This window comes from Cetorhinus maximus, chromosome 3, assembly GCF_964194155.1.
Source record: "Cetorhinus maximus chromosome 3, sCetMax3.hap1.1, whole genome shotgun sequence".
NCBI lineage: Eukaryota > Metazoa > Chordata > Chondrichthyes > Lamniformes > Cetorhinidae > Cetorhinus > Cetorhinus maximus.
In genome coordinates this window covers 67384022-67405322 of record NC_135881.1, presented here as the reverse complement: position 1 = coordinate 67405322, position 21301 = coordinate 67384022, and the positions used below count along the sequence as shown (strand labels likewise).

Below are 21301 nucleotides of genomic sequence, written 5' to 3'. Positions count from 1 at the left end.
TTCCCCTTAGTTGAAGGGTCAGTCACAAGGGAGGGGGCATAAGTTCAAGGTGAGGGGCAGGAGGTTTAAGGGGGATGTGAGGAAAAACCTTTTTACCCAGAGGGTGGTGACGGTCTGGAATGCACTTCCTGGGAGGGTGGTGGAGGCGGGTTGCCTCACATCCTTTAAAAAGTACCTGGATGAGCACTTGGCACACCATAACATTCAAGGCTATGGGCCAAATGCTGGTAAATGGGATTAGGTAGGTAGGTCAGGTGTTTCTCACGTGTTGGTGCAGCCTCTTCTGCACTGTGTGATTCTGTGATTCTGTGAACTGAGATGATTGACCTCCAACAACCCCAGCCATCAGACTTTGCGCTAGGTTTGACTCCAACCAGTGGAGAGTTTTCTCCCCGATTCCCATTGAATTCAGTTTTGCTAGGGCTCCTTGATACCACACTAAGTCAAATGCTGCCTTGATGTCAAGGGCAGTCACTCTCACCTCACCTCGGGAGTTCAGCTCTTTTGTCCATGTTTGAACCAAGGCTGTGATGAGGTTAGGAGCTGAGTGGCCCTGGCGGAACCCAAACTGGGCATCAGTGAGCAGGTTATTGCTAACCAAGTGCCACTTGATAGAACCTTTGATGACCCCTTCCATTACTGTACTGATGATCGAGAATAGTCTGATGGGACCGTAACTGGCTGGGTTGGATTTGTCCTGCTTTTTGTGTAAAGGACATACCTGGGCAATTTTCCACATAGCCACATAGATGCCAGTGTTGTAGCTGTACTGGGAAAGCTTGGCTAGGGGCACTGCAAGTTCTGGAGCACAAGTCTTCAGTACTATTGCTGGAATACTGTTCGCGCCCATAGCCTTTGCAGTATCCAGTGCCTTCAGCCATTTCTTGATATCACGTGGAGTGAATTGAATTGGCTGGAGACTGGCATCTGTGATGCTGGGGACCTCCAGAGGAGGCCGAGATGGATCTTCCACTCGGCACTTCTGGCTGAAGATTGCTGCAAATGCTTCAGCCTTACCTTTTGCACTGATGTGCTGGGCTCCCCCATCATTGAGGATGGGGATATTTGTGGACCCTCCTCCTCCAGTGAGTTGTTTAATTGTCGACCACCATTCATGACTGGATGTGGCAGGACTGCAGAACTTCTGACTGCAGATCTGATCCATTGGTTGTGGGATTGCTTAACTCTGTCTATCACTTGCTGCTTATGCTGTTTGGCATGCAAGTAGTCCTGTGTTATAGCTTTACCAGGTTGACACCCCATTTTTAGGTATGCCTGGTGCTGCTCCTGGCATGCCCGCCTGCACTCTTCATTGAAGCAGGGTTGACCCCCTTGCTTGATGTTAATGGTAGAGTGGGGGATATGCTGGGCCATGAGGTTACAGATTGTGTTCAAGTACAATTCTGCCACTGCTGATGGCCCACGGCACCTCATGAATGCCCATTCTTGAGTTGCTAGATCTGTTAGAAATCTATCCCATTTAGCATGGTGGTAGTGCCTCACAACACAGTGGAGAGTATCCTTAATGTGAAGGTGAGACTTTGTTTCCACAAGGATTGTGGTCACTCCTACCGATACTGTCACGGACAGATGCATCTGCGGCAGGCAGGTTGGTGAGGATGAGGTCAAGTGTGTTTTTCCCCCTTGTTGGTTTCCTCACCAACTGCCGCAGACCCAGTCTAGCAGCTATGTCCTTCAGGACTTAGCCAGCTCGGTCAGTAGCGGTGCTGCCAAGCCACTCTTGGAAGTCCCCCACCCAGAGTACATTCTGTGCCCTTGCCACCCTCAGTGCTTCCTCCAAGTAGTGTTCAGCATGGAGGAGCACTGATTCATCAACTGATGGCGGGAGGTGGGTACATGGTAATCAACAGATTTCCTTGCCCACATTTGACTTAATGCCATGAGACTTCATGCGGCGTCCTGGAGTCGATGTTGAGGACTCCCAGGGCAACTCCCTCCTGACTGTCCACCACTGTACCGCCACTCCTGCTGGGATGTGATGGTGGTGCCTGGGACATTATCTGTAAGGTATAATTCTGTGAGGATAACTATGTCAGGCTGTTGCTTGACTAGTCTGTGAGACAGCTCTCCCAATTTTTGCACTAGCCTCCAGATGTAAGTAAGGAGGACTTTGCAGTTTGACAGCATTGAGTTTGCCGTTGTCGTTACCAGTACCTAGGCCGATTTGTCCGCCCAATTCACTCCTTTCTTGAGGCTTTGTAGTGGCTGAATGCAACTGAGTGGCTTGCTAGGCCATTTCGGAGAGCATTTAGAAGTCAACCACAACACTGTGTAGGCCAGACCAGTTAAGGACAGTAGATTTCCTTCCCTACAGGGCATTAGTGAACCAGATGGGTTTTTACAACAATCGACAATGGTTTCATGGTCATCATTGGACTTTTTAATTCCAGATTTTTATTGAATTCAGATTCCACCATCTGCTGTGGTGCACTTCGAACCTGGGTCCCCAGAGCATTACCCTAGGTCTCTGGATTACTAGCCCAGCGACGATACCACTTCGCCATCGCCTCCCCCCAATCCTGCAATCCTGTCACAACAAAATGAAAGCTCTAGTTTTAAGTGAGAGCAGCTGTTACTAATTGTGGAAAGGTTAGGGCGTTATTCTTAGGTATATATAAGAACCAGTTTCCACCTGTGGGGGAGGATGAAAAGGGAGCCTTTGCTCTCTGGGTTATGTGAATAAACCTATGTTAAGGAAAGACTGGCTCCAGATTCCTCCTTTGCTCAGTGAATAAGCAGTGAATTATAACACTTCCTTCCATCGTAAGGTCAGAAATGGGGATGCTCGCTGATGATTGCACAACACTCAGCACCATTTGTAACTCCTCAGATACTGAAGCAGTCCATGTCCATATGCAGCAAGACTTGGACAACATTCAGGCTTGGGTTGATAAATGGCCAATGCCAGGCAATGACCATCTCCAACAAGAGGGAATCCAATCATCTCCACTTGATATTCAGTGGCGTTACCGTCACTGAATCTCCCCACTATCAACATCCTGGGGGGTTACCATTGACCAGAAGTTGGACTGGGCCAGCCATGTAAATACTGTGGCTACAAGAGCAGGGAATTCTGTGGTGAGTTACTCACCTCCCGACTTTGCAAAGCCTGTCCACCATCTACAACGCTCAAGTCAGGAGTGTGATGGAATACTCCCCACTTGCCTGAATGAGTGCAGTGCCAACAAGGCTCAAGAAGCTCAACACCATCCAGGACAAAGCAGCCCGCTTGATTGGCACTCTCTCCACCATCAACGCACAGTGGCAGCATTGTGTATTATATACAAGATACACTGCAATATCTCACCAAGGCACCTATGACAGCACCGTCCAAACTTGTGACCTCTATCAACTCGAAGAACAAGGGGAGCAGATGATTGGGAACATCACAAAGTTCCCTTCCAAGCCACACACCATCCTGACCTGGAAATTTATCGCTGTTCCTCCACTGTCACTGGATCAAACTCCTGGAACTCCCTTACTAACAGCACTGTGGGCGTATCTGCACCACATGGACTGCAGCGGTTCAAGAAGGCAGCTCACCACCATCTTCTCAAGGGGAATTAGGGATGGGCAATAAATGCTGGCATAGCCAGCAATGCCCACATCCCATGAAAGAATAAAACATATAAATGGAAGTCTTTCTTTATAGTACAATGGTGATTACATTTGAAAAATACCTAATAGACTGTCAAGCACTCAGCTTAGGAATAATGGAGGTTCCTCAGTTTGAGGTTTGGCACTTAAATTATTCAAAAATAATATCTTAAAAAGGATTTAACCAATGTAATGAAAATCTAAAATTGCCTCCTCAATCATCTGGGTCAGGCAAGTGTTTCTTATGTAATTTAACTTTATTATATATTTAGATAGACAGAGAGAACTTATGTTATTCTTCACTTAAAAGTAATACTCTGATGATCGTTGCATTTGTGACTTGTATCTGAAGTATTAATTTTGGTATTGCATATTAAATTCCAGGGCTACATGAGCAAACATGATCCTGAAGTCCATGCAACCAAAAGTTTGAACTTCTCATCTGCCACCCTGCCAAATATGTTCCAACGGAGCATTGAAAGTTACGTGGATAAACGAATGGGCTCAACATATGGCCCACCCAGTGGCAAAAAAATGACTGTGTTTATTGATGACATTAATATGCCTGTGATCAATGAATGGGGTGATCAGGTAAATCTATTCTTCAGCTCAGTCACTGAAGCATTTAAAGTAACTAAATTTCTCTTGTACACCTTGTGATGTAATTTTAAAAAAGAAATTTTACACAAAATCTTTAGGCAAACAAGAAATTTTGCAGAGGAATTCTATTCAGCAGATTGCTCAAAACTTGCTTAAAATAAATCTCTGCTCGTTCAACAGATAACCAATGAGATTGTCCGACAGCTGATGGAACAAAAGGGTTTCTACAATCTTGAAAAGCCTGGAGAATTCACCAACATTGTTGATGTACAGTTCGTTGCTGCAATGATTCATCCTGGTGGTGGTAGAAATGACATCCCTCAACGTCTCAAAAGACAGTTCACAATTTATAACTGTACACTACCATCAAATGCATCGATTGATAAAATCTTCAGAACCATTGCAAGTGGCTATTTCTGTGAGCAGCGTGGCTTTCCTGCAGAGGTTTGCAAACTAGCCTCAGCTTTAGTATCAACCACTCGCAAATTGTGGCAGGCTACTAAGATTAAGGTATGTTAAATGCCAACATCATGCACTACCACATAGAATGGTGCATGTAAGAAGCTAAATGGATCAATAGATCAGTTGGTTATGGCTGACAATTAGGAGAGAAAAATTAAGGAGTACAAAGAGGAAGCAATAGAAACAGAGGTGACATAAGAGAGAATTTATTTAGCACCATTAACATAAAGAAATGTCTAAAGTGCTTTACACCCTCAATAGGTGCAAGGAAAATTGGCACCAAGCGAGCTAGGGAGAAATTAGAAAGGGTCAAGAGATGGGTTTCAAAGAATGTTTTCATAGATGGACAAAGGCTGAGAGGTTTATGAAGGGAATTCCAGAGCATAGAACCAAGGTAGTTCAAAGCTCTGTCACCAATGTAAATGTAGTGTGATGAACAGAAGAATAGAGACAGAGGAATGCAAGACAATGGGCTGGATTTTTGCTACTGAGGTGGATAGCTTGAGTTGGGAAATTTCCTGCCTTGGTAGAATGGCTCCTGAATGTCGGGATCTTTGCTCTGGGGTTGGGGTGGGTACAGGATAGATTTGGGCCCTCTGACCCCAGAAGCAGAGCGCAGGCGGCCATCAGGATGGCCATGAGTCAAGGTCAGCTGGCTAGAAGGCCTGCCTCAGTTCTCTGGGACTTTGCCCAAGTTGTACTGAAGGCTGTTAGTCCATCTGCCCCTCACCCCTCACACCTGCACCCACTCCCCATACCATTTCCATGCCAACTCAAGCCCCCCACCTACCCTACATGGCCCCCCATACATTCCATGCCAACTCGTGACCCCCCACCCACCCCATGACCCGTTATAGGTCCCATGCCAATTCATGCAGACTCATGCCCCCATCCACCATCATACCCTCCATGCCAACTTATGCCAACTCATAGCTTTCCCATGCTCATTCACCCAGTATACACTACATACAGAACCAATGAGCCACATAGTAACAATGGCATGTGTGGAACTGCTCAGAAAAAAATACACACATTCACAAATCTTCTTTTGAAAAAAATACTGCTGTTCCACAACTCTATAAATGTCAGTCAGACAGACCAATAACTTCAAACCATTCACACCTCTTAACCTTGTGCAAATAAACATTGAGACATTGACAAAAGAGATCATAGAAAGAACCTTATTATAACCACTTACAGATCAATCAAGCAGAATCAACAATTCTCTCCAGCTAATAAAACAGAACCCCTTGCTGAGATAATCCTTTTATGAATCTTGGTTCTCAGCCAAGCATGCATAGTGAGAACAGGTGTAAGAGCTCTTTTAGAAGAGTCATACAGACTCGAAACGTTAACTCCGTTTCTCTCTTCACAGATGGTGCCGTTTTTCCAGCATTTTGTGTTTTTATTTTATTATTATTTATAACTCTTTTAGTAGAACTGGGATGCCTTATTAAGGCATTTTCAATGGTTTGAAATCAGGTTGCCTACATGTGATGGACTGGACACTCTGATTAAAATGCTTATTTTTGTTGATAAACCCATTTTCATCAGTATTAATAAAACTGCTCCAGACTACTAAATGGATCGCAGGATACATTTCAATGGATAGGAGAAGAAGAAACAGTTATATTCTATCACCCTGGTTCATGGAAAGTTTTACATTTGTGATTATGCAAATGAATTTTTGTGGATATTGAACTGTAACCTAACCAGCAGATTTAGGCCTTAATTTCCTGATTTCGCCCAAAGCAGAGCCGCCACCTTTTTTTTCCTCTAACTAGCATTCTTTTATAATTTTAAGCACCTCTACCAAACCATTCTTTAATCCCTTCTGTCCTAACAAAGGAAGCATTATTTTTTCAAGTCCTTATTTATATTTGGTATTTCTCATATGAGGCAGCACTCTTGTGAATCTGTGCTGTACTGCCATCCTTGATTCATCGCCGTTCCTCTGGTATGGAGCCTAAAATAACACACAGTACTCCAGCTGTGGTCTTTTAAGATTTTACTTAGATTCATTAGTACATCTCAACCGTTATAGTAACTACCTCTTGTCATATAACATAGTATTACATTATTTTTATCTTAATTGGCCTTATCAACTTGAGATGCTGCTTTTAATATCTTGTGAGCCTGAATTTCAAAATCCTTCAGCTATTTGACCGCACCCAACCCTCCCCCAGAATTATTACTGTTACACTGCATAACACTTACTTAGGGTGAATGCAGTTTAGAGAATCAGATGTACAGGTCAGCATAGCTGGAAAATTGGAATTGTACACTGATTCCCATGCTGATTCTTCTGAGAACACAGTTTCGCAATTTTATGGTATTAAGGGCCGATTTTCTGAGCTTGTGTTGGCAGCACGGAACTTGACCCACCCCCAAGTCATGTTGGAAAGTAGCAGTCAAACTGCTTGTGATTTTCCAGTTTGTATTGTCGGTGGGCTAGAATTCCTGCCACTGGTGCAAATTCAGAACATTACTCCATAGTGTCCTTCTCTGCAGTGCCTCATCCATTCAGTCTTTCAGTGGTCATTAGTGATAGGGAATATGTAAAACTTCAGGAGGAGGTATAATATTAAAGTGAAACTATTGAATATGCATCCTGAGGAAAAGACAGTGATGGCCAGAGGAAAAGCATGCTCAGAAGGGGCACATGTTACCACTTGTGAGCTAGCAGGTCTTCAATGATGGAATATATTAGAGAGTCCACTGTATTCATTGTGCGTTCTCATTTTTCTGTCATTTTTAATTTTATTTTAAATTTTGTTTTACAGATGCTGCCCACCCCAGCCAAATTCCATTATATTTTTAACCTCCGTGATCTTAGTCGCATTTGGCAGGGAATCCTAACTGTTACATCTGAAATTTGCCAGTCTCCGGATGTGTTGGTGTCACTCTTTCTACATGAATGCACTCGTGTTATTGCAGATAGATTTATCAACCAGCGGGACAAAGACTGGTTTGAGAGTACAGTGAAAAAGGTTAGGCAATATTTTTTCTCCCTATCTGTTTCAAAAGGGTTTTTGAAGAGATAGATACAACACTTGCACACAGTGGACCTCCATTATAATATTAGGAGATGTATAAGTGTTCTGTGATAAAGGTGGCATTTTAGATAAGTCGTTTATTACTGAAGGATATAAATTGTGTGTCTAAGCAACAATGCTCAACTTAATCCAATATGAAAGATTCAGCCAAAATAACTGAACTAAACATCCTGCTAATCTGAAATGCTTAGGTTTTTACTGAGTTTACAGTTATAAAATGTAAACATCACTTGTTGCTAAAAATGGATTTTTGCTATCATAACATACTACAATTACATTTTAAAAGTTATTTCTGTTTCTTATTTTCCTATTTTTGTAAATTTATTTTAAGTTTAGTGACCATTTCAATGATTTGAAGAAAATCTTTGCAACAAATGTGCCACAAAGTAATGTTCATACTAAGAACATTAGTATTTATATATTTTGTTTAATTTTTTTGTCAAGATAAGAGGTCAGAGAGTATGCTACAGCACCACACTGTGAAGCAATTTGGTGTATTGCTTTATTTTTGGGCGTTACACCAAAATATGACTATGCTGTCTTAAGTGCACAATTGGGTTTGATGTCATTTGTGTCTCTCCAAGCATTTCAGATTAGCAGAACATTTATCTGTTGCTTGACATCATGCTAGCCCCTTTTTTTTTGTTCAGTGCTTTATTTCTCACTAATTCATAACTTGTAGGGAATTGTTATTAAAACCATATTTAAAAGCTTACAAGGACCAGAAAAGAAAACTGTATTAAACCAGTGTTACTACTGTGCTATGTTCCTACAATGCAGTCAAAATGTTAACAATATGGCAATGGTAGAATGATGTCTCCTAACCATGTTCAAGATTTTGTAAAGCATTTGTGGGCAGAATTTTTTGCTGAGCGGGCGGGCAGGAGGCCATTAAAAAGGCAATTTAGCTAAATTTTACGTTGCCCGTGCAATTTCGCACTCACTGCATGGCCAAAATGGGCAGGTGGGCAGCCGACAATTTGCTAAAGCTCATACAAGGGTGGGATAAAAAGGGTCCGTAGCATTGCCAGTGTCAGTAGTGAGTAGTTTTGGAGATGGTTTTCTGCTGGTTGCTTATTGGTACTTGACAGCTTCATCTCTGTTCGGGGCTTCATTGTTAGTATGTCCAGGCTTCATTTCAGGACTTATTGGTGTCTCCAAGGCCCCCAGAGGATTCAGACCATGTGGATCCTTCCAGGTATCAGACAGCCTTCCATTACCCTGGTAATGGGGATTGTGGTCTCCACTGGAGGCACCTCCCCTGAGGAGGAAGAGAGGGGCAGAAGAGAGAGGAGGCCAGGTGTCCCAATGCAGCTTCCAGGGGAAGGACCTGTGGGAAGAGAGGCACAGGCACAGGCACAGCAGGAAGTCCAAGGCAGAAGGGGCCGCTGAAAGTGCCACTATCCTGCTGCCAGTGATGCAGCTACCTCAATATGCCCGAGGTGCAATGCTAAAGGCCTCCTCTCCAGGGAGACCGTGACCTCCATTTGTCAGCTGATTGGGCCTGAGGTCACCTCTGGCTGTCTGGGTGAACACCCCATGCCAGTGACTCTGAAGGTCACAGTGGCCCTCAACTGCTAAGCCTCTGGCTCTTTCTAGGGGTCATTGGAGGATCTTTGTGGAGTCTCCCAATCAGCTGTCCACAGTTGCGTCAAGCTGGTGACAGAAGCTCTGTTCAGGTGGGTACTGACCTTTATTCTTTACCAGGCCAGGCTGAGCGAGCCAGAGGCTTTTCAGCAATTGCTGGGTTCTCCCGCGTCCAGGGTGCCATCGACAGCACACATGTGGCCATCAAGGCACTAGCGCGTTAGCTGGGTGCCTTCGTCAACAGGAAGGAATTCCACATCTTCAACTTGCAGATAGTGTGTGACCATAGGATGCAGATTCTGCAAGTCTGTGCAAGGTACCATGGCAGCTCCCATGGTGCTTTCACCCTGAGACACTCCCAGGTGCCGAGGCTGTTCAGTGCTCCAGCCTGATGGATGGCTGCTGGTGACAAGGGCTATCTGTTGAAAAGGTGGCTTATGATGCCTCTTCGTGACCCAAGAACAGAGGCCAAGCAGCGTTACAATAGGAGACATGCCTCCACAAGGGCAGTATTAGAGAGGACCATAGGTCTTCTGAAGATGTGCTTCCAATGCCTGCACTGCTCAAGGGGAGCACTACAATACCCGCCAGAGTGGGTGTCACTGATGGCGGTTGCATGCTGCGCTCTCCACAATCTGGCACTGGCAAGGGGGGACCCACTGGAGGAAGAGGATCTTGACGCAGCTCCACAGGCCACAGATGATAAATCCAGTGGTGAGTCAGAAGAGGAGCACGGTGAGGAGAACACTGAGGGCATGGAGGCAGACCTCTGTAACCTTCAGGGAGGCAGGGACATAAGGGACGCCTTGATCCAATGCTGCTTCAGCTAGGCTGCCAAAGATTTGTTCCATCTCATGTTAGGGCTGCCGCCTCCATCCAGGATGTCTGAAAAGACCCTTTCATTTGAAACCAAAGTTCACTCAGTGCCTGTGCAATAAAGTATACAGCACTCACGTCCAGCATTACATACTGGCGTACCCTGCATCAGAAAAAAAAGGTGAAGCATACTCAGGCGATCAGAACAAAAGCAAATTTAATGTTATTGTCACATTGATTGCATAATGACATTACCATTACTGATGTTGATGTCCACACCACCAAACGTATAAACTAAACATAAATGAACAGAAAATCATCTGTGAACTGTCTTGTGCTCATGGTGCCTTTAACTTATGTTTCTGAGTGTTACGTCTAGGTGCTCCCCCCTCGGTGGCACTGGCATTGGAGACAGCCTGCTGACTCTGCTGTCTTGTTGGCCTTGATGACCTTGGTGGTCGTCCTCTGGCCAGTGGAGCCTCTATTGGCCCCGCATGGGAGGGAGCGGCCAGTGCCATGGCTGGCATCTCCCTAGTTATCACAGCCTCATCAGATGCCATGGCCACTGGCGGAGGTGCAGAGGAGTTGCTGCCAGCATCCAGAGTGCCCTGAGAGAAGCCCGCAGAGATGACAAACAGCTTGTGCGTCAACATGAGGTCGCACTTGACCTCCCTGCTCGCCATTGATGGATGGGCACCCAGCTGGGATACTGGGTACCTCACCCATCTCCCACACTGGCACTGGCCACCTGAGGTCATTGACTGTGTGAAGGCTTTCAGGTCCAAGCGCAGCCCCAGGAACCCCTGATGTCCCTGGAGTTGTCTCTCCTTGAGAGTTGCCACTATCTCAATGGAGGAGGCAGTGTGGTTGGCCAGCATTCAGACCCTCATGGATCTCTGCCAGATCCTCCGACACCCCGCCGGACATCCAGCATCTGCCACATAATGGATGACTCCAGAGGCTCATCATCAGCCTTCGACCCAGCATTGTCCTGGTCTCCAGGAATCCTCTGACTGCCAGCGCCCTGGGCACTCTCTGCCTCCACCTGTACCCCAAGCGAGTGTGAAGTGCCCTCACCAGTGTACACTGTTGCTCTAGCTGCCGATCTAATGGCCACCAAGGTGCTGGTACCTGGTTCAGAGAGCTGGTGTGATGTAGGTGCAAATGAAGCCCGGTGCTCCTCTGGCACCTGGGATGGCCCTTCGGGGTCCAGAGAGTGAGTGTGTGCTGGCGAATCTAAAGGAAAACAAGGACATATCATTAGTTGAAGTCATCACGCTGTCATAGTGCATGCCAGGCACCCTGGTGAGAACATGGAGATCTGCATCATGGTGCCCTCGTCTTTTAATGATCAATGGGGACTCCAGGTTTGAGGCTCCCATCGATGAAGACACTACACTAGAATGGTTGCACAATCTGAAACTCTCACCTCTGCGCACTGCACTCTTTGTGAGCTGCAGTGGTCTCCTCCTCCTATCTCTGGGGACAAGGATGTTCCTCCTGGCAGCCACCTTCTCCAGGAAATCTGCGAGGCACAACCGAAAAATGGGGAGCCGAGTGCCTTCCAGGGGCTGCCTGTACCGTTTTAAAACCGGCCACCAGGTCGCCATTGGACCCAGTGGCCAACAGGCCCCTGCCCTCACTCGGCTCTTCCCAACTATTGGGGAGCCGCGTTTCATGCTAGGCAGGCCTTAATTGGCCCATCAGCGTGAAATCGCGGTCGCAGGTTGATTGCAGGCGGCGGGCGGCCTGTTTCCCGGCTGATCCCGGGCCCGCCACCGAACTCAAAATTCTGCCCTATGACACAATCAAAACAAACATAACTCATGGGGAAGAAATTCAACTCATCACTACCTCGATGTAACGTCAGCAAAAGATCCTTGAATTTTATGGTGTGAAATGCCACACTTGCTCCCATTTTATATAATCGCCTTACATTTGTAAATCAGAGTCCTATGCCAGTTAATGGTCCCTAGATGCAAAATTCAGGTACAAATGGGCAGAGCTTGTACAGCGTATGCTCTGACTATTTGTACCAGCATTGAGCAGCCTACAGCAATCCTAAAGAGTCCACTTAAAGTCACTCAGAAAGTAGCATAGGAATTTTTCAGTCTTTACATTTGTGGTCCCAGGACTAACAAAAATTGTCTGGCCCATTGCTGCCGCATTTGAGTATGTAGCCCCTACCCATACCAGCCAAATACTAACCCCCTGCCACACCCCCCCAACCACCCAACACCCACCCATACCACAGGTTGCCTCCTATCCCTTCCATCATATTCAACAACAAAAACAGAAAATGCTGGAAAAGCTCAGCAGGTCTAACAGCATCTGCAGACAGAGAAAAACAAAGTTAACGTTTCAAATCCGTTTGACCCTTCTTCAGGGCTGAAAAGAAGTGGAAATGTGATGAAATTTATACTGTTTAAGGGGGGGTGGGGCAGGTGGACCTGGATAGAAGGCCAGCGGTGGGGACAAAGGAGGGATTGACAAAGTTGTCATGAACTAAAGGACAAAGGGATTGTTAATGGTAGTGGTTAGTGCTTAAAAAAAAGTGCTGATAGTGGCATAAAGGTAAGAAAGTAGAAACCCATCATATTGCTGGGTAAGTGTAGAAGCATGTCAATGCCTCCAGCCAGTGAGCTAAAGGAGGCTTTCTTCTTTTGACCACAACCTGTTGAGTGAGGCTCAAATTCAAATTTGGTTCAGACCACAGACCAGTTAGGACTCATGCACAAAGCTTCTTCTGGGTGCAATTTTAATTTCTCACCCATTTTTGAAATCAAATTACTAATATATCCTGTTCCCATATAGGCCACTTTAGAGGATCACGGTGATGCTATTTTAGCAAATATTCAGCAAGAAGCATTCTTTGTTGATTTCTTACGTGATGCTCCAGAGCCCACAGGAGATGAGCCAGATGATATGGAATTGGAAGCTCCTAAAATTTATGAACCAATTCCATCATTTGATCAGTTGGCCGAACGCCTTCAAATATATATGGAGCAGTACAATGAAGCCATCAGAGGTGCAAAGATGGATCTGGTGTTTTTCAAGGTACAGGCTTAAATTGCATTTCCTCTAGTAATGCAAATTCATGATGCCTGATATAATCAAGACCTAGAGACTAAGAATCAATAACAGTACTATTCTTTGCTTGGAAGTATTTATATCTTTGCAATCACTGATAAAACAAATACGTTTCCATTAAGTTTCAATCCCTGAATGTCCTAGACATAACCGTTGTTAAACTGATATCGGATAAGCAACCCTGCTGCTTCTGTGATGAACATGAGGATTTCATACTCTTTTGCCCTTGATCTTCCTTTTAAACTAAACTACCAGCTCCACTGTTGGGCTGCTGGTGAAGCTTAAAACCATATTCATAGAGGAGTTGGTGGAGTTGGAGCTAAATGGGGTATTATACAAATGAGCTTCATGATGAAAGCCTTAGAATAGATATGTTAATCTGGCATTGCTCTTTTCAGATACAGATGGGCCAGCTGCTTTTTTTTCAGCACATTAAAATTTATAGGATTTACACTTTTTCTTTGTGTTGCGAGTATTTATGCCTTTTTTTTTGTATCATCCTATAACTTACTGTAAAATTGTATTACTTGCCAAATAAAAACTGGCAATATTATGTTGTTACCAGGTACTGGATTAGTGTTTTGGATGTGACTCATTATTTTCAATTTAAACAATGCACAGTAAATTTATTTTATTCTAGTTTGCAAATGTAATTCTTTGTTGTTAAAAGGATGCAATGATACATTTGGTGAAGATATCCCGCGTCATTCGGACTCCACAAGGAAATGCTTTGCTGGTAGGAGTTGGTGGATCTGGAAAACAGAGCCTTACTAGACTGGCTTCATATATTGCAGGGTATCAAAGCTTTCAAATTATACTCACAAGGTAAAAGTCTTTTGCTGTGCTTTTTATTAATCCACTACCTTTGTAACATTATCTCCTTTTATTACTTAATTTGTGGCAGAGTGGATGCAGGAACAGATTCTATCCTGGCCATTAATATCTTTTGGCCTCAATACCAGATAATGGATGTAAATACCTGTAGTTGCAGAACGGTTTTGCAAGGATGTATACAATCTGGCACGTAAACGCTGGAGGATGTGTTGTATTTCTTTTGAAGTTAGGTTAGTATAATTTAAAATAGAGAAAGTGATAAAGCAATGTTGAATTTCAACCAACTACTGAGATTTATTAATGCTCAGGCCACGTCATCCTGCATTGAAAATGAACAAGATAATCAGGGCAGCCAGGACAATAAATACAACTGATAATTACAGAAGAAATCTAAATAAAAATGTTTAGGATCCTAAATAAGCAGCCACTACTTACGTAAAAGGAAAATACTGCGGATGCTGGAAATCTGAAACAGGAACAGAAAATGCTGGAAAAACTCCTATTTTCGATCTTTTTTCCCACCACTGTCCCCCTCCCCCCCACCCCACCCCCACAAGGGCCATCTGTCACTTATTCATGTTGTTCTTTCCAGAGTGCTTACCCTTGTCCTGCTATTACCACATTCTGCTTTCTGACCTTAATGCCACCATCAGCACCTCCTTTAGCCAGTACCACTATCATTAACACCCCTTTGTCCTTTTGTTCATGACACCTTTGTCAATCTCTCCTTTGCCTACACGTTTGCTGGCCTTCTATCCAGCTTCACCTTCCCCACCCCCCTTAAACAGTATAAATATCATCACTTTTTACTTCTCTTTAGCTCTGAAGAAGTCATATGGACTCGAAACGTTAACTCTGTCTTTCTCTCTGCTGATACGGTTAGACCTGCTGAGTTTTTTCAGCATTTTCTGTTTTTGAGCCATTATTACATCTTACTTTAATGCATCACATCTGTTATATAAAATAGTGTGGAATTTTCCATTCCAGAGACTAAGGGCAGAATTTTGCCCTTGATGGACGAGTGGGCCCCACCGGCTCGGCAGCGGGCTGGCAGCCGATCGCCGCTGCCGAAATGGGCTCCGCTGCCATTTTAAGTGGGTGGGCCAATTAAGGCCCGCCCAGCATGACGCCTGGCGGGAAGCGCTTCCTGTGCAGGCGGGGGTGGGGGGATTCCCCAACTGCCAGAGTGTGCTCTTTCGCGCATGGCCATTGACAGGTCGGCGGGTGGACAGCTGATTTTGCTTCCTGAATATTTAAATGGGGCGGGATGACGTTCCCCCCGACATCATCCCGCGTCGGTGAGCGGGCTCTGCCCACAGCTCGTCGTCAGAAAAATTCTGCCTGAAGTGCATGGCGTTTGGGATTAGTGGCAAGTTTCTCACTGAACGGCGGGTCAGGCTCTCAAGCCCAATCTTCTGCTTGAAACCTCATTAATTATGCTTAGATAAACTGTTCACTGAATGACGTGGCAGGGCAGGCACTGGTTCACCTGACCGCCATCACCTCATGGGGTCAAAGTTCCTGGTGCCATATTAATCGCCACCTGAACACACATTACTGTCTGCAGCCCAGCTGTGTGGGCGGAAGTTCCAGAGATGAGTCCAAGGAACAAGCAGAGTGCGACAAGGTTTAGCCATGACTCACTGGAGGCTATAATTCGAGGTGTCTGCCAGAACCGGGAGGTTCTTTTCCCCAGGGATGGATTCAGGAGGTCCACCAACCTCGCCTCACCGGCCTGGGTAGCGGTCGTGAAGGAGGTCAGCTCTGTAGGCAACCGCCAGAGAAATGCCATCCAGTGTAGGAAGAGGATGAATGATTTTATCTGCTCTGACTGGGTAAGTCAACCTTCAGCTCACTCCAAACTCACACTCTCATCATGGCATTGTGCATTCAAAGTGTCAGACAGCTCAGGGATCTCACGTAATATTAGCAGGGGAGATATCAGCATTGAAAGCCTATTGACCAGCATCTCATCTATCAACCTGCACAAACTCCATCTTCAGCCCTTACTGGAGGGCGCAGCACGCACAGGAGGCACACATTCCAAACCTCTGCTCCATCCCTTCTCATCACATCCCATCCTTTTGCTTTATGCAGGCCAAGCTTGCCTACAACAAGAGGGAGAGATCCCAGACTGGCAGAGGGATGGCCAACATCCAGGAGCTCTCCAAATTCGAGGAGGATGTCGCTGAGTTGGCAGGGGAGGGCAGAGATTCCTCCTGTGGTGAAGGCGAGATCGAAACCAGTGTGCATGAGCCCCCCATGAGTTGACCACATCCTGACATTCACAATGAGTGACATGCAATGTTGTCTTCTACCAGCATATGAACTAAATCTATCTTCTCTGTCTTACAGACAGCAGCAGGTCCAGATAAACCAGCAGAGATAACATAGGCCCCCAGGCCACCTCAGAGGAGGATGCTGAGGATCCATTTGAAGAAGACTCTTAATTGTGTTCACCTTCAGCCTCCACCATCACAAGGACAACATCCTGGTGGGTCATAGATCTAGATTAGGCTTGGGGTCACATTCTGGGGAATATTTCACTGAAACGTGTCTGCAGCAGTCGGAGGCAGTGACAGCCCAGGTCTATGGCACTCAGAGGATTTCTGGAGAACAGGCACCCACTGAGTCTGAGTAAAGTGATGAGCCTCTTTAAATGGCTGTCGCAAACATGCTGGAGATGTAATGACAGATGGTGAAACATCAGGCAGAGTTGCGAGAGGCAGTCATCAGACTGGAGTGAAGGATGAAGGAGTCCATCTGTGTTCTGTCTGACGTTTTGGCTCCGACATGCAAGTGCCTCAAGGTCTCCATGGGAAGGATGGTGGCTGCTTTGGAGACCTTGGTCCAGCAGATGTTGCCAGATTTGCGCTCAGACTTGTTCTCCATCGCTATAGACATTGGTGGGATCCATCAGTGGCTTGGCGAGAGGGGGGCTGGGCACCTCAACCTCACTCCAGATGCTCCTTCTCCACAAACAGTCAGACAGGGGCCTTTGGGCACCCAAAGGGAGGAAAACAGCAGCTGGACACCTGGGGCCATCCACTCGTGACTCCAAGCTTGTCCAGCCGATCCCAAACCTCTCTGCCTGTGATCCCTCACCTCCAGCTGCACAGTCCGAGGAGGGTGCACCTGCCCCATAGCAAGATACCCAAAATAGGGCGGGGATCTCCAGGTCTCGGTCCTTTAGACGACGCCCTCCAAAGTCATCAAAGACAGCAAGACGTAACATTCAGCAGGCTTCCTCCAACTCTGCAGCACATGTCAGTGATGCACCAAGACCTAACGGTAGGGTTAGAAAGATTAAGAAACGTTGATATCACTTCTAGCTCATGAGCGTTCACTCACTGTATATATCACGCTGTTCCTGACAACGGTCTCGTCATTTGAATGCATCATTCACATGCATCTATTTGCCCTCTTATTGTGAGGTTGACCTAAGCTCCCACTCCATGATCATCTCCTTTTGTGAGCCTCATATTCATGTGATGTCTCGACTCATATACCTTACTCCCCCAATGTGTAATGTCAGGGAGATACGTCAAGCTCTTTATTGAAAGTGACTGTAATTTCCGTTATGAACTTTTATTCCTTACAAGCTACCATGGAGTTCTGTGCGCTGAATTGCCTTGAAGGGTCACCAGTAATGGTGACTCATCTTCACATAGCTGTCTTCATTGTTAGTGCCAATGCACAAGACCTGCAGCCATGACGGTCTCTCCAGTCATGTGCATGTCTCTGTGGCCACAGGAAGTGTCCCATTCAGGAGGTCACAATTGCATGAAGTCCACTTGACGCAGGGTTGGCACTGGCGTGCTGCCTTTCACTTCCCAGAGCGGCTAACTGCAGCTTTAGCTGCTGACCTTTCAAAGATTAGGGCCCGGTTAAACCTGAGGGTTGGAGGCCCAAGGCTGAATGCTGACCTTGCTCTTGATATGAGTGGTTGTGAAGGCATTCGGATCACTGGCATGCCACTAATGAACAGGAGAAATGTGCTCGGGTCCCCTTGTCAGCACTTTGCTCTTTCCGGAACTGTGTGGCTATGAGTGTGTCACGGACACGGATTCCGCATTGAGCCTCTTCAATGGCATCCTCTCATGGAAGCTCACCATCATCTTCCTGCTCAACTTCCTGCCCTTCCAGGTCTTCATCGTCTGAGAAGTCCTCAACCTCCTCCATGTCTCCCTGTGGCAGGTCATCTCCCTTTTGAAGTGCCAGGTTTTTCAGGGCACAACACACCATTATTATGCCAGATACCCTCCATGAAGAGTACTACAGAGTTACACCTGAGCAGTTCAAGCATTGGAAGCACATCTTTAGGATCCTGATGGCCTGCTCCATGATGGATCTTGTCAAGCTATGCATGGTGTTGTATCTCTCCTTCGAGATACTTTGAGCAGCCATCTTTTCAGCGTGTACCCTTATCACCAAGCAGCCAGCCCTGTAAGCGCTGCGGCCCTTCAAATATCGGAGGCACCTGGGAGTGACTCAGGATGTAGGATTCATGGGAGCTCCCAAGGTACCTGGCACAAACGTGCATGATGTGCTTCTGATGAACCCACACCAGCTGAACGTTTAGGGAGTGGAACCCTTTCCTGTTAATGAACATCACTGGCTGCTGCCATGGAGCTGTCAAAGCCACATGTGTGCAGTCGATCACGCCTATAATCCAGGGAAGTTACTGCACTCTGTAATCTAGGAAAGCCTGAGATAACCGCAAAGCCCAGGAATCTGGCAGACTGGCCAGCTTCATCCAGTATGAACTTCACATAATAATGAGCCTTACTGTGGAGGGTATCCGTCACCTCCTTGATACATTTATGTGTTGAGGACTGAGAGATACCACATAGGTCCCCTGTGGATCCCTGGAATGACTCGCTGGCAAAAAAATTGAGTGTGGCGGTGATCTTCATGGGCACTGGCAGTGGATGTCCTCCCAGCCCATGCAGTGTTAGCTCCTCCCACAGAGTGTGGCAAGTATGAACCACCACATCTCTTGACAAGCATAGACCTGTGTGGCATTATCTCTCACTCATCTACAGATAGGAAAGGCGTCTTTGTTAGACCCTTGAGGCGGAATTGTCTCAGATTTGATCTAAGTGCGGTAGCGGGCGGGAAAAGTACATTTTACCTGCTGGCCGCAATGGTGGCTTTTTGCACCATATCATCCCATTCCTGCCTCATTAGTTATGCAACCACAGGAAACACACCGTCTCGCTGACGGGCGGTCTCCGATTTGCCCACCATGCCGTTACCTTGCTGCTTTCTCATGCAGGGCACCATATTTAAATGTAAGTTGTGTGCACACTTCTCAATGCTTATAGCCCAGGAAGGCACCGGTGAAGACGTGGCCCCAAAAACCAAGAAGAGTACAGGCCCCTGATTCAGTGATGCATCCCTGGGATGCTTCTAGACACCATGGAGGCCCACCGCGATGTCCTCTACCCCTGCTCTGGCTGCAGGAGGCCCATCAGCCTCACCACTCTGGCTTGGGAGGTGTTGGCAAGGTGGTCAGTGCCAATGCTGCTCCCAAGAGGTTGGCCATCCAGTGCATAAAATGGATAAATGATTTCATCTGTGCTGCCAGGGTAAGGTAACCATCTCATCACTGTAAACTCACACTCACAAGGCCATCACACATTCACTGGCATCTCACTCACTGCCAGCTCAGGGGACATCACCAGTCTCTCTCTCACACACACCCTCACATCTCCATCTGGCCTCATCTCCTCTGGAGACTGTCCCTCAGCCCTAGCCATCTTGAGGCCACTTGCACAGATCAACATGCGGCCCCACACACCCTGGGACACCCTACTTCCTCAATACAGCCCTCACCCTGCAGCCTCTTCCCTTGCCTGAGGCCACTTCTCTCCCTTCCCCAAGCAAGCTCTAGCCCTGCAGCCATTGAAAAATAGCACCCACTTTATGGCTTGGCTGGTAGGTAGAGACCTGCCCGTGAGCCCCCCTAAAAGTGATATGGTGCTGCCTGCGACGCCTGGCACTGATGCCCATGAGTGCTGCCCAAAGCAAGATAAGAAATGAACCTCGAAGTCCTGAGTGAAGTGCAGCTCACCAAGTGCATGTTGCTTATGTACAGTTGTGAACATGCCGACGTGCCTGGAGTTTCCAGCATGGTGGGATGATTCTGGCAATAATGGCTTATAATGATATGCAGATGTGTTTAAATGACATTCCTGAAGTTCGGCAGCAGGAAACGCAGCCTGCCATTGATGGGCGGAGCAATTGCAACAATTACAAACTGGTTTCACGACGGCACAAAACGGATTTTTGGCCTTCTGCCCCCCCCCCCACCCCTCACCTGCCCTGACACCCGACACAAAGACGGAAAATTCTGGCCTTGGTTGTGTGAGTCGCCTCCGTGGGATGGGCCTGATCTCCCCATCCAATGGGTGTTGCTGGGGCTCCCCTGGACAACGGACCTCAGGCTTGGTCTCTTCTTGAAGCAATGCTAGGTGGCACCGAGCCATTCTTCCCCTCCTCAATCGGACCACTGCCATCAAGAAAGCAGCATTGAGTGCAGGCTCCTTCTCCCTGTGGACAGATAGATCCAACAGATTGATGAAAGGTGGGCAATGATCGTCAATCTCTCATCAGAAAGCCACTGTCATGCCCTAGAGCTGCGTCTGCACTACTCGCCTTTCCCTGATCCAGCATTCCAGCTGAGGCGCTACCTCACAGATCTAGGTGACCAAGATACTTGACATCTCAATCCGTGAGAGGTTGGAAGAGGCTTCAGCGCATGCCTGATGTGTTCAGCCTGACCAAAGGCATCCCTACTATGTCTGATCTGGTATACTGATTATGCCTAACCTGCACTTTTGGAATGACTGGATGCCCTTTGGCTCATTAGCCATGCCTGTTGGAGAGAGCGCCTTAGAGGCTTTCATTGATCATCTTGCAGATATCCAGCAGCAATTCTCCCTTCTCATATTCCTTTCTGTTAACGCTCCAGCCTCCCTCAGTATCCCTGGATCCCATTGTCATTGTGATGGACGTTCCTGCTCTCCCCCTGAACCTATCACTGTTGATGCCCACATACCCCATGTGGACCTCGCCCCTCCCCATCTTGAGGCTGTGTGCATGGTCACATGCAGAGGCGACCCCTCAACCCCACCCCCCAAGGGAGCTTTGAGTATCCTCTGACTGTATTACGTTTTCCCTATTTACAGGCTACTGATGCCTCCCCTGATCGTGACCATCTCATCTGCAGCTCA

General features: G+C 46.7%; 1 protein-coding gene across 1 annotated transcript in view; it reads left to right on the top strand.

Moving 5' to 3' along the window:
* Positions 1-21301, top strand: part of dnah5l (dynein, axonemal, heavy chain 5 like) — a 465990-nt gene that overhangs the window by 247220 nt on the left and 197469 nt on the right. The window contains exons 51-55 of the mRNA XM_078535621.1: positions 4003-4209; positions 4399-4728; positions 7464-7670; positions 12954-13196; positions 13900-14054. Coding sequence (XP_078391747.1) covers positions 4003-4209; positions 4399-4728; positions 7464-7670; positions 12954-13196; positions 13900-14054 — 1142 coding nt within the window. The remainder of the gene's footprint in view (positions 1-4002; positions 4210-4398; positions 4729-7463; positions 7671-12953; positions 13197-13899; positions 14055-21301) is intronic.